Below are 12,785 nucleotides of genomic sequence, written 5' to 3' on the forward strand. Positions count from 1 at the left end.
GCGTGCACTTGTCCACATCCTACAAAATTCGAAAAGCACCAGTTCCCCTGCTTGGAGTCCGTCACCGTGGGAATTCAGGGAATCTTCCAGAACTGCTCTGCGGATGAAGGGGGCGAAATGTAAGTACATCTTTTCGCGCAGCTTTCGCGCTGCTCTGCACCTGGCGCCGTTCCCTTCCGAAGGCATCTTGGAAACGGTTGCCCGCCCGCAGATTTGGTGCTGTCCTTCCGTCTTAGTCCGCTCGGCTGCCGTAACAAACAGCATGGCCTGGGCCGTTCCAACCACTGAAATTTATTTCTCGCCGTTCTGGGGGCTGAAGTCCGGGCTGAGGGGCCAGCGCGGGCAGGCGCGGGTGAGGACTCTCCTGCGGGCTTGCAGACCGCCCCCCTTCCTGCCGTGTCCTCTCGAAGTGGAGAGGAAGCAAGAAGACCCTCCCTGGCATCTCTTATAAAGGGCGCTAATCCCTTCACGGGGGTCCCACCCTCAGGACATCACCTAACCCTAATTCCCCCCCCCCCAAGCCCCATCTCCAAATACCATCCCGCTGGGGGGAGGGCTTCAACATGGAATTTTTTTCTCTTTGAGGAGGAGCACGATTCAGTACATAACACTTGGGGTTGTTTTACATTTTTAAAAATCGAGGGAAATATTCGTCCAGCAAATGTCTTGTCCTTTTTACTGGCTGCATAGTATTTCACAGCATGGATGTGCCACCACTTATCACACCAGGGCCCTAGGGAGGGACATGTGGGTTGAGTCCAGTCCTTTATACACAGCTTTGCCGTCCACATCCGTCCTCCCGCACGTGTGGGAGTGGACCTTGGATAAAGCTCTCCAAGTGGCACCACGGGGTCCCAGGGCCTGTAGATGGGATGTTGAGAGACATGACAGGAGGTCTTCTGGCGTGTTCGAGGAGGGTGCGGGTGTCCCCACGGCCTCGGCCCCTGTGTGCATTCGCCGCCGACGCTGTGGCGCCCCCTCTGGAGCGGCCCAGAACTGCAGCTTCACGTTGCAGAAACGGGGCGCGCGGGCAGGACCCCGAGACCCCGAGCGGGGGCGTCCAATCCTCCACATTCACCCCGAAGGTGGGCAGAACCCTTTCTTAGACCAACATCTGTTCAGGCCAGCGTTTTCTGGCTATTATTCCCTCAATTTTCATATAGATGGGCTTTTCAAAAGAAACTTAAATACATTTATTTAAAAGTTAACTTTACAGGACAAACGGCAGAAATGGCAAATCAGTATCCTTTGCCACGAATAATCATCGATCATAGTTATTGGGCGGCAGCATTCGCGTTTCGTTCCCCCGATGGCCGAGCAGGGCGGTGCTGGGAGTTTTACCAATTTACAGGTCAAGCCACGGACCCACCGGCCCAGAGCTAGAGGGTGGCAGAGCCGGGTTCGAACCCCCGCAGGCGAGCGCCACGCGCCCCTGGATCGGAGGGACCTAAAAAACGCAGACACCGGAAACCGAACTCAGTAGATAATTCTAGCTGGATCCAGCCGGACCCTGAGGCCTGCATTAAAGGAAGCGCAGCTCGAGGGGCGCAGCCGTGCGCAGAGCCGGCGAAATCGGGCGCATGGAAGGGACGGTGCGAAGGGGGCCTGGCAGTGTGCCCGCGCCCGACGCCCCGCTCCTCGCCCCGGGGCGCCGGGCACCTGCGGGAAGGGCGGGACATCGCGGCTCCTTCCCCGCCGCGCCCTCTCCGCCCTCTTCCCGCCTCCTTCCCGGGAGTCCCGAGGCCGACCCCCACCCGACGGCCGCGACCCCGCAGGCCCAGCTGCCCAGAGGACGAGGTCCCCCGACGGCGGAGGCGCTCGCGGGTCCCCGACAGCGACCATTAAGCGGGAGCCGCCCCTGTCCGGGCCGCGGCCCTTCGGGCTTCCCGGAAGCGCGGCGCGCGGGTGGCACCACGGAGCATCCCCCCGCGGCGGGAGCCACGGGGGCTACGCGGGGTCGAGGTGAGCGCGCCGGCGGCGGCGGCGGAGACTGTTGGTCACCGATCCCGGTGCGCACAGGGGCGCGCGGACTGCGATCCCCGGCGCCTCGGGCCACGCGGCTGGGTGCGCCGAGGGCTGCGGTCCCCGGCTCCGCCGCGCCACCAGGACGGGCGCTGTGGCGGCCGCGCCCGGGCTGCGCAGCTTGGTGACAGCTGGCGGGGGCGGGGGTGCGGCCCCTCTGTCGTCCCAGCCGCCGGAGGCCCGGGGCCGCGGGGACTTTTATTGTGACACGGCCGGCGCCGGGCTCTGCTTAGTCATGGTGACCTGCGCGCTCCGCGCCTCCCCCCGCGCGCAGCGATGGAGGCGCCCGGGCCTGGGCGGCGGAGGCGGAGCCCGAGCGCGGCCATGGCGGGGTGAGTGAGGCGGCCTGCGCCCGGGCTGCGGGCACGGCGGGCCGCGAGCGCCCCTGCGGCGGGCCCGGGGGCCGGGGATCGGGGCGCCGCGGGCGCGGGGGCCTCGGGGTGCCTGCGGCCCCGCGGAGGGCCAGGAGGGCGCGGCCGGGTCCTGTCCTTTTGTTGGACGGCGCGACCGGCGGGGTGGCGCGGGGGCCACGCCAGCCGGGCGGGAGGCCCAGGTGGCACCCTCCGAGGGAGGCCCGGGGACCCCGGGGCGGTGGGGGGCTCGCTGTGCGCCCTGGGGGCGGCCGTGGAGAGGCCGCGGCGGGGTCACTTCCTCCCTCCTCCGGGCCTTGGGGGAGGCTCCGACGGGGCATGCGCAGTGCCCCACTTACCGCTTCGTGGGGGGAAGTGCCCAGGGCCCAGGGGGCACCGTTGACCGATCGGTGGCCAAAGACCAAGAGGCAGGCCCGGGCCTCCACCGGGGGGAGGCGGCCAGCGGCCGGGTGCAGGAGGGCGCGCTGGCAGGCGCAGGGGGCGGGCAGCCGGCCAGCCACACGCTCACTGACCCCTGCGCGGTGCCAGGCCGCAGGCGGGACGTGGGGGAGGACCAGGCCGGGGTGGCCACGACCCTGACCTACCCGCCCTGCCCTCCGAAGCCCTGGGGTTGAGGCCAGAGAGACGGGCCAGCCCGCAACAAGTAGGCACAGGAGCTCCTTTCGGTTCCTGACAAGCGCTGGGATGGTAATAAACAGGCCCGAGGGGACTCTGCGCTGAGCTGGAAGGATAAGATGGAGACCCAGGGAGCCTCTGTAGGTCCCCCCTTCGCCCTGCAGGACCTTTCACAACACACCTCCTGCCCTGGCGCTCCCTTCACGGGTCATTCTCTCTCCTTACACCCCTCCCTGATTCTCCCCACCGGCTCTCTCATTCTGCCTCTGAGCCTTCGCCCTTGCTGTTCCCTGTGCCTGGAAAACTAACTCCCACGGCACCCCTTCCTCTGTTCATGTCTCTCAGCTCCAACAGAGGCCGGATTTAAAGTAACTGACCCCAAGTCACACTGTCATTTTATTTATGGCCCTTCCTTCCCCCAGTGTCTGTTCCAGGGGGCACAGTTTATGTCTGTTTTGTTCACTGCTGGGTTCCCGGTGCCTAGAACAGGGCCTGGTACACAGTAGATGCCCGATAAATGTTGGTGGGGTGAATGAAGGAAACAGCTGGATATACTCTAGGAAGGGAAGGGCCACCAGATGGGGGAACAGAGTGAGCAAAGGGAAGAGGTGGACAGGGGCCAACTTCGGAGGGCTTTGCAGGTCATTGAAGAGTTTGGTGTTACCCTTCATGGCACTGGGAGTTGCTGGAGGGATTCTGAGCAGGGGAAGGACATCATCTGACCTATGTTCGCTTTAAGATGGATCCTTGGGCTGGCGAGGTCGTGGGGCAGTTGGCGAGCACAAGCGGACGCTGCTGCACCTGGGCTTGGGGAGGAAAACAGGTGTAGGAGTGGCTTTACCTTAAAAAGCGGCCTGGCTCCAAGCCCGGCCCCCAGCCCTGTGCTCTCTCCCTCCTCCAGGCCCCTGAGTGCCAGTGGTGGTGTTGTCCCTTGTCACCTGGAACCCCATGCAGCCGGAAGCCAGGCCTAGCGGGGCTGGGGCCCGCACCTGATTCCTGCCCTTGCGGTCACAGCGCCCGGAGGGGGCGGGGCCCACGGTGATGTTCGCGTCCACCGAGTGCAAGGCGGAGGTGACGCCCTCGCAGCACGGCAACCGCACGTTCAGCTACACGCTGGAGGACCACACCAAGCAGGCGTTCGGCATCATGAACGAGCTGCGCCTCAGCCAGCAGCTGTGCGACGTCACGCTGCAGGTGAAGTACGAGGACGTGCCGGCCGCCCAGTTCATGGCCCACAAGGTGGTGCTGGCCTCCTCCAGCCCCGTCTTCAAGGCCATGTTCACCAACGGGCTGCGCGAGCAGGGCATGGAGGTGGTGTCCATCGAGGGCATCCACCCCACGGTCATGGAGCGCCTCATCGAGTTCGCCTACACTGCCTCCATCTCCATGGGCGAGAAGTGCGTGCTGCACGTGATGAACGGCGCCGTCATGTACCAGATCGACAGCGTCGTGCGCGCCTGCAGCGACTTCCTGGTGCAGCAGCTGGACCCCAGTAACGCCATCGGCATCGCTAACTTCGCCGAGCAGATCGGCTGCGCGGAGCTGCACCAGCGCGCGCGCGAGTATATCTACATGCACTTTGGGGAGGTGAGCTGGGGGGGACATCACCGTCCCCCTGCAGGTGGGCGGGGCCGAGGAAGGAGCTGGAGGAAATGGGGCTCTGAGAGCCTGGGCCACACATCTGGGGGGGGTCTGGGAAACAGCTGGAGGGGGGGCCTTTCTGGGTGTCTGGGCTCCCTGAGGTCAAGACGGGGCCAGCGGCTCAGCCCCGGGGGGCGCTGAGCAGGCCCAACCCGGCAGGCCGTTCCTGAAGCCGCGGGCGCGCTGCCAAGGGCCAGCGTGACCCTTCGCCGGGTTCCCTTCGGTCCACACAATCTTGTCCTTCGGCTGCTCTCGGTTTCATTTTCGCTTTGACGTGGAGGAAGTTGGGAGCCCAGGTTATTGATCTGGGGGAAAAGCAGGGCCCGAGAGCACCTGCTGGGGGCCGGCACCCCACGCTAGGCCCTTTCCATCCTTCTGGTCCCTGCAGCTTCCCAACTACCTCAGGAGCAAGCCTGTGCTGGGGGGCCTTCTGGAACATTTCCAAGGCCGCCTCCAGGGCCCGCTGGACACGACGTGGTCCCCATTTCTCTCCTTCCTGCTACGCCACGTGTGGGGCTGACCAGATGCCCCCAGGAGCTCTGGCATTAGTCCCAGGGCCTAGGGCTCCCCCACTGGCCTGCCCAGCATGGGGTTCAAGGGGTCGCATGGATTGGGGTGCCAGGACGATGTGACCTGCTCATGTGGGGTGACGGCAATGGGGCATATAAGCTGCTGCCTGACAGATATGTCCCGGGGCCTGTACCCCTAGGAACAGGCCTGTGATGAGGTAGTTACAATAGCATCCCCCTTTCACAAAGGGGGAACACCAAGGCACAGAGAGGCAAACACTTGCCCAAGGTCACACAGACAGTAGCAGGTCAAAATGGCAACTCAGAGGGCCAGCCCCTGTGGCCTAGTGGTTAAGTCTGGTGCATTCTGCTTCAGTGGCCTGGGTTCGGTTCCTGGGCACTGACCCACACCACTCGTCAGTGGCCATACTGTGGTGGCAGCTCACATGCAAAAAGAGGAAGATTGGCAAGAGATGTTAGCTCAGGGCCAATCTTCCTCAGGGAAAAAAAAAAAAGCAACTCAGGCCTGCAGTTTTGTCTTCTAGAGTATTCTATTGCTATTCCTTTTTCCTTGAGTCAGTCTGCTGTTTTGAAAAAGTAACTTCGTTTAAAAAACAGGGTAATATTCTTAGAGTTCAGACACAAAATGACACCAAGATGTATGCAATTGAGGCTGGCCAGTGGTGTAGTGGTTAATTCCACACACTCTGTTTTGACAGCCCGGGTTCGTGGCTTCTGATCCCGAGTGTGGACCTACACCACTGTCAGCCATGCTGTGGCGGTGACCCACATATAAAGTGGAGGAAGATGGGCACAGATGTTAGCTCAGGGACAGTCTTCCTCAGGAAAAAAAAAGAGAGAGACCACTCAGGCTGCTTTCTTCAGAGCTTGCACTTTTTCCCCTAGAATAGTCTATTGCTATTATTTTTCCTTTTGAGTCAATCTGCTCTTTTGAAAAAGTAACTTCATTTTTTTTTAATTTTTTTTTTTTTAAGATTTAATTTTTTCTTTTTCTCCCCAAAGCCCCCCAGTACATAGTTGTATATTCTTCGTTATGGGTCCTTCTAGTTGTGGCATGTGGGACGCCGCCTCAGCGTGGTTTGATGGGCAGTGCCATGTCCGCACCCAGGATTCGAACCGACGAAACACTGGGCCGCCTGCAGCGGAGTGCGCGAACTTAACCACTCGGCCACAGGGCCAGCCCCAGTAACTTCATTTTTTAAAAAACGGGTAATATTCTTAGAGTTCAAACACAAAATGACACCAAGAGGTGGACAGTTGGGGCTGGCCAGTGGTGGAGTGGTTCATTCGGCAGGCTCCACTTTGGCAGCCTGGCTTCGAAATTTGGATCCTGAGCACGGCCCTACATCACTGTCAGCCATGCTGTGGCGGTGACCCACATATAAAGTGCAGGAAGATGGGCACAGATGTTAGCTCAGGGCCAATCTTCTTTAGCCAAAAAAAAAAAAGAAAGAAAAAAAGAGAGTTCCCTGGTCCGTTGTCCCTTTGCCGTTTCCCTGAGTACCTCTGTCCTGGCGCGCGGCCTGTGGCATGAACTCACTGAAATCATCCCCAGCGGGGCTTTCGGGCGCCCAAGGGGGGGCCGGCCCACCCCAGCCCGCAGTTCACGCAGGCGCCTGGGGCCGCCCGTCACGCCGCCGCCGTCCCCCGCAGGTGGCCAAGCAGGAGGAGTTCTTCAACCTGTCGCACTGCCAGCTGGTGACGCTCATCAGCCGGGACGACCTGAACGTGCGCTGCGAGTCCGAGGTCTTCCACGCCTGCATCGACTGGGTCAAGTACGACTGCGCGCAGCGGCGCTTCTACGTGCAGGCGCTGCTGCGGGCCGTGCGCTGCCACGCGCTGCCGCCGCGCTTCCTGCAGCTGCAGCTGCAGAAGTGCGAGATCCTGCGTGCCGACGCGCGCTGCCAGGACTACCTGGCGCAGGTGTTCCAGGAGCTCACGCTGCACAAGCCCGCGCCCGCGCTGCCCTGCCGCGCGCCCAAGGTCGGCCGCCTCATCTACACGGCCGGCGGCTACTACCGCCAGTCGCTCAGCTACCTGGAGGCCTACAACCCGAGCGACGGCACGTGGCTGCGCCTGGCCGACCTGCAGGTGCCGCGCAGCGGGCTGGCGGGCTGCGTGGTGGGCGGGCTGCTGTACGCCGTGGGCGGCCGCAACAACTCCCCCGACGGCAACACCGACTCGAGCGCCCTGGACTGCTACAACCCCATGACCAACCAGTGGTCGCCGTGCGCGCCCATGAGCGTGCCGCGCAACCGCATCGGGGTGGGCGTCATCGACGGGCACATCTACGCCATCGGGGGCTCGCACGGCTGCATTCACCACAACAGCGCCGAGAGGTGAGGGGCGCGGCGCGGCCGGCGGGCGGGGGAGGGGCCCGCGGCCACACAGGTCCCAAGCCAGCGGCTCCGGGAGTCGCCCCCCGCGGCTGAGTCTCTCTCTTTGTCCCCCGCCTTCAGGGAGTGGAAGCCTTCCCGGGAAGCAAAACGCCTGTGTGATTCATGGTCGGGACCGTGGATGGTGTGTCTGGGCCTGGGAACTGCTTCCAGGGCCATCCCAAACGGACACGGCCACTTTGTGCAGATTCGGAGAAAGTTCCATGAGTTTGAGAATGTCAGACGCTAATTGGGTTAGAACGTGACGCCTTGCTGCCGGCTGCCCCCCCAAATTGTTATAATAAACAGAGGAATGAAACGTGTTCCGCGGGAAGATGCCCCCTTAGAGGGGGCGCCCTTGTGCAGTGCACAGTCCGCACAACCGTGCATGGTGACCCTGTGTTTAGAGACCAAGCATTTTGGGCTTTTGGACTCTTGCATAGCCTAGTCCTCTACCGTCTTTTTGTCTAGAAGTGTGATCTAGGATTCAGTTCTCACCCGGAACTTGTTAAATAAACGCCCCAGCCCCCACTGGAGATCTGGCATCAATGGGTTTGGAGTGAGGCTGGGGAATGGGAATTTTAAATACAATCCAGAGGGTCCTGATGCCCGTGATCTGTGAATAGGACCAAGAGATGGTGTGTCACCCTCAGCAGGTCACTTTCAGGGAAAGAAAGGGCACTGTTAGTGACCCCAGGAGCACAGGTGTGAACTAGATGTGCCTGGGTCAAGGGGACTTCTGGTCACCCCAGTGCTGAGCATCACTCTCGGAGAACAGCCGTCTTGGGTGGTAGCCTGGTTGTTAGAATTGGGGTTCTGGTGTCCGAGAGGGCTGGGTCAGCCCAACTCTGCCACTTCCCCAGTGACCCTGGACATGCCACGTCCCCCTCTGTGCTTCTGTCTTGTCCTCGGTGATTTGGGGGTCAGTAATGACCACCTGGCCCGCCAGGCTGCGTGGGGCTTCAGTGAGATAAGACCCCGAACCCTCAGCACAGGGCCTGGCAGTGGTATGATGGAGCCACCGGGGTCCAACACATGCGTGTGACCTTGAGCTCGTGACCACTTTGACCCTCAGTTTCCTCATCTGGAACACGGAGCTACTGCTCAGTGGCGCCTTGGAGAACAACTGTGAGGACTAAAGCGCTCCAGGGTAGAGAGAGCTGGCCAAACACGGGGCCGCAGGAAGTGTCCCCGAAGGTCCACTCTGATGGCCCTTGTCATTGTCATTATGCCCTCGCAGGTATGAGCCGGAGCGGGACGAGTGGCACTTGGTGGCCCCGATGCTGACGCGGAGGATTGGGGTGGGCGTGGCCGTCCACAACCGGCTGCTCTATGCTGTCGGGGGCTTCGACGGCACGAACCGCCTCAACTCGGCCGAGTGTTACTACCCGGAGAGGAACGAGTGGCGAATGATCACACCCATGAACACCATCCGGAGCGGGGCAGGTGGGCAGGGGCTGCGGGGAGGGGAGGGTGGAGGACCTCCCACCCTGGGGTGCATCCCAGCCCAGCCTCCCGTTTCACCTTGACCCCTGTGGAAGACACAGGAGAGCTAGATTCTTTCTTCTTCTTTTTTTTTTTGGTGAGGAAGATTGGCCCTGAGCTAACAACTGTTGCCAATTCTCCTTTTTTTCCTCCCCAAAGCCCCAGTACATAGTTGTGTGTCCTAGTTGTAAGTCATTCTAGTTCTTCTATGTGGGACACCACCACAGCATGGCCTGACGAGCAGTGCCATGTCCATGCCCAGGATCCGAACCCATAAACCCTGGTCCGCCCAAGCAGAGCATGCAAACTTACCCACTGCACCATCAGACGCCCATAGAGCTAGATTCTGACAGTCTCCAAGCTCCTCTCTCCCAGTTTTGCTTCTGAGACGGTCCCTTGGGAGACGGGAAAGGGGAGGGTCCCCCAAGAAGGCGGTGGCTGGGGCCCCCGAGGCCACGTCACCCCGGGGTCACCCTCTGTGCTGTGCGTTTGTTTTTAGGAGTCTGCGTCCTGCACAACTGTATCTATGCGGCGGGGGGCTACAACGGCCAGGACCAGCTGAACAGCGTGGAGCGCTACGACGTGGAGACGGAGGTGTGGACGTTCGTGGCCCCCATGAAACACCGGCGCAGCGCCCTGGGCATCACCGTGCACCAAGGCAGGATCTACGTCCTCGGTGAGGCCGGGTGCGGGGACCTCCGCGGGCACAGTGACCTGCTCATCCCATCTTGGGGGCCCCGGCGGGCAGGCTGCTCGCGGTCCCCGCCTCCTCACCCTTGGAGGCAGTGACGGTCCCCTCTGCTCTGCCCCCAGGCGGCTACGACGGCCACACGTTCCTGGACAGCGTGGAGTGTTACGACCCGGACGCAGACGCCTGGAGCGAGGTGACCCGCATGACGTCGGGCCGCAGTGGGGTGGGCGTCGCGGTGACCATGGAGCCGTGCCGGAAGCAGATCGACCAGCAGAACTGTACCTGTTGAACCGCCTCGGTTCCTCGGGCCAAGAGGGGCCGCTGGAGAGGATGGTCCTTTTTATACAAAAACAGGGACAAGAGAAAAGGCGACAGAGTGGACGCTGTCCCCGGGATGGGAGGCTGGGTGCCTCCGCGTCCCGTGACGACTCCAAAGGAAAGAAGCCCAGATTGGGGCCCACGCGCTGCCACAGGGTTCCGGAAACGTCCAGGATGGCCTGCCTGGCTCCCGGGACAGGCCCCCGCTCCCGCCACCCCCAGACTCGGCCAGGGTCCCGCGCCAGCAGCCGCCACCTCCCTCTGGGCTGAAAGCGGGCCCCGAGCTCCGGCTGGTTTTGCTCCCGGGCCTTGTGACGGGTCCTGGAGGCCTGGCCGGGAGCCACCTGAGGCTCCTCTGGAGGTGCGGACCCGGGAGGGCCCGTCCGTAGAAACCTCTGGATCTCTCTGCCCTGGACGGTCGTCCTGTTGATAAGTAACCCTGTAACTTTCCAATGAAAATAAAGAACAACTAACTAGTGTCTTCCACCGGGGCTCTCGGCCAGAGGGCGTGAACCTGGGCCCGAAGGGACTCTCCTGAAGGGTGCTCCAGCCTTTGCCTCAGAGCTGGAACTTGAAACCAGTTCGTTGTCTCTGCTCAGCACATCTTGATATGTGGGGCATCTCTCTCCCCATAGACAAGCCACACGGGGCTCCTTTCTCTATCACTTTTTCCCCCTTTTTTTTGGTGAGGAAGATTGGCCCGGAGCTAGCATCTGTTGCCAGTCTTTTTTTTCTCCCCAAAGCCACAGTGCATAGTTGTATATCCTAATTGTAGGTCGTCCTGGTTCTATGTGGGACGCCGCCACAGCATGGCCTGACGAGCGGTGCGTAGGTCCACGCCCAGGATCCGAACCGGCGAACCCTGGGCTGCCGAAGCAGAGCACACGAACTTAACCACTCAGCCACAGGGCCGCCCTTCCCTATCACTTTTGCTCCTTTGAAGACAACGACCTAACTTCTATCACCTCTCCCAGGGCTCCTCGAGGCTAATGTCACAGAGGCGCACAGCTTATATTTTAAGGTGAACCGTCCCCGACGCACCTTCCGACTTTGGTGACCGTCTCTCCAGCCATTTTCATGGGCTGCAGGAACACGGCCAGTTTTTTATTGAGGTGTCTGGGGATGAAGAGGACAAAGGGGCTCTTGGGGATCTTCTTAGGCTCCTGTGAACCGGTTGTGTGTGGCCTGGAGCTCTCCCGCGAGTCCGCTCCGTTCGTGCTGGGGGAGTGGAGGAAAGAGGAAGGAAGTGTGGTCTCGACGACTGGGGAATTCACTGGTTCTTCCAAGGAGCTCAGAAAGGAAACGATTCCTTCCCTTCCAGGGACAATGGTCCCTCCCATCTTGACAGCGTCCCTCACTCAGTTCCCTGGAAGTCTGTCTTAATTGAGCCCAGCTGTCTGGTTCTCTGAAGGTTTGTGTGGAACAAGAAAATAAATCTATGCTGGCCGCATTGAATGGATGGGGTGGACTAGGAATTGTCAACAGAATATCTACGTAGCCTTTTGGCATTCACAAAGTCTTTTTGCCTGAATTTTTTTGTGTGTGTGCAGGGGAAGATTGGCCCTAAGCTAATATCTGTTGCCAATCTTCCTCCTTTTCCCTCCCCAAAGCCCCAGTACACAGCTGTATATTCTAGTCGTAAGTCCTAGTTCTGTGTGGGATGCCGCCACAGCATGGCCTGATGAGCGATATATAGGTCCGCACCCAGGATCCCAACCAGCAAACCCCAGGCTGCCTGAGCAGAGCCCGCAAACTAAACCACTACGCCACCAGCTGGCCCTTACATTCACTTTCTAACTCCACAAAACAACTTTTTTTTTTGGCAGTGACCAAGCCCCCAGGGGTCCCTGCCCTCGTGGAAATTACAGCCCAGCAGGGGAGGAGGGTGGCCAACTCGTCCTGGTTTGTCTGGGACTTGTCCAGTTTGAAGACCAAAAGGCTGGTGTCCCTGGAACCCCTCCATCCCAGGGAAACCAGGACCCTTGGTCGCTACAGGTGCCCAGATGCTGCGGCCGTATTGCAGATGTGCTGAGTGACAGGCAGAGGAGGCACGGTTCCATTCACAGTCCAAAGTCGATGGCTCTGGGGGCTTGGTGGAAATGGCTGCGCTGGGGATAAGAATGGGTGGGGGAAGGCTCGGGCCGGTGCAGTAGCAGGTAGAGAGGATGGCGGGTTTATCAGGCGGGGGCTGTGGGAGTGGCGAGGAACAGAATGTACCAGGGAAGAGGCTGATTAGATATGGAGGGCGCAGCCTTAGGAACAAGCCTGGGTGGTTTCAAGCGCAAACAGCCAGGAGCTGGGAACCTTGGAGGAGCCTGCAGTTAGAGAAGAGAAGTGACAATGGGGGGTCGGCCCTGTGGCCTTAGTGGTTAAATTCGGTGCACTCTGCTTTGGTGGCCCAGGTTCGGCTCCTGGGCGCAGACCTACACCACTTGTTGGTGACCCACATACAAAATAGCGGAAGATTGGCACAGATGTTAGCTCACAGCAAATCTTCCTCAGGCAAAAAAAAAAAAAACAAGTGCCAATGGTTCAGGGCATGTTCCATGTGAAGCGTCAAGATAGAATTGTTTTAGGAAAGTGCACAGATTTTTCTAGCCCTCAGTCTTTAATGCTTCCAACAAACAGTACTCGATTGGCTGTTCTGCGCCAGACATGAAGTGGGGTGTCCAGACACAATGAGGCACAAGCGGGACACTGTCCCTTTCTCATAGAGCTGGTGTTAACAAAAGATTCA

At 60.5% G+C, this 12,785-nt stretch overlaps 1 protein-coding gene and 1 long non-coding RNA gene across 4 annotated transcripts; one reads left to right on the forward strand and one right to left on the reverse strand.

Moving 5' to 3' along the window:
- Positions 1-1,169: 1,169 nt before the first annotated feature.
- LOC139084151 (uncharacterized) lies at positions 1,170-2,867 on the reverse strand. Its single transcript, XR_011541504.1, has 2 exons — positions 2,732-2,867; positions 1,170-1,447 (listed from the first exon to the last, which is right to left on the reverse strand). It is a non-coding gene; the product is annotated as an uncharacterized lncRNA (long non-coding RNA).
- Positions 1,349-11,503, forward strand: KEAP1 (kelch like ECH associated protein 1). 3 transcript variants are annotated; one of them, XM_070625538.1, is made up of 6 exons: positions 1,349-1,962; positions 3,910-4,595; positions 6,833-7,518; positions 8,795-9,000; positions 9,539-9,715; positions 9,853-11,503. In XM_070625538.1, exons 2-6 carry the CDS (start codon positions 4,050-4,052, stop codon positions 10,017-10,019), a joined length of 1,782 nt encoding a protein of 593 aa, XP_070481639.1. In that variant the 5' UTR covers positions 1,349-1,962; positions 3,910-4,049; the 3' UTR covers positions 10,020-11,503. The 3 variants fall into 3 exon arrangements, with proteins under 3 accessions (XP_070481639.1, XP_070481638.1, XP_070481640.1); XM_070625537.1 differs by lacking the exon at positions 1,349-1,962 and adding an exon at positions 1,965-2,354; XM_070625539.1 differs by lacking the exon at positions 1,349-1,962 and adding an exon at positions 3,009-3,148.
- The last annotated feature ends 1,282 nt before the right edge of the window (positions 11,504-12,785 follow it).

Source organism: Equus przewalskii, chromosome 6 (genome assembly GCF_037783145.1).
Source record: "Equus przewalskii isolate Varuska chromosome 6, EquPr2, whole genome shotgun sequence".
NCBI lineage: Eukaryota > Metazoa > Chordata > Mammalia > Perissodactyla > Equidae > Equus > Equus przewalskii.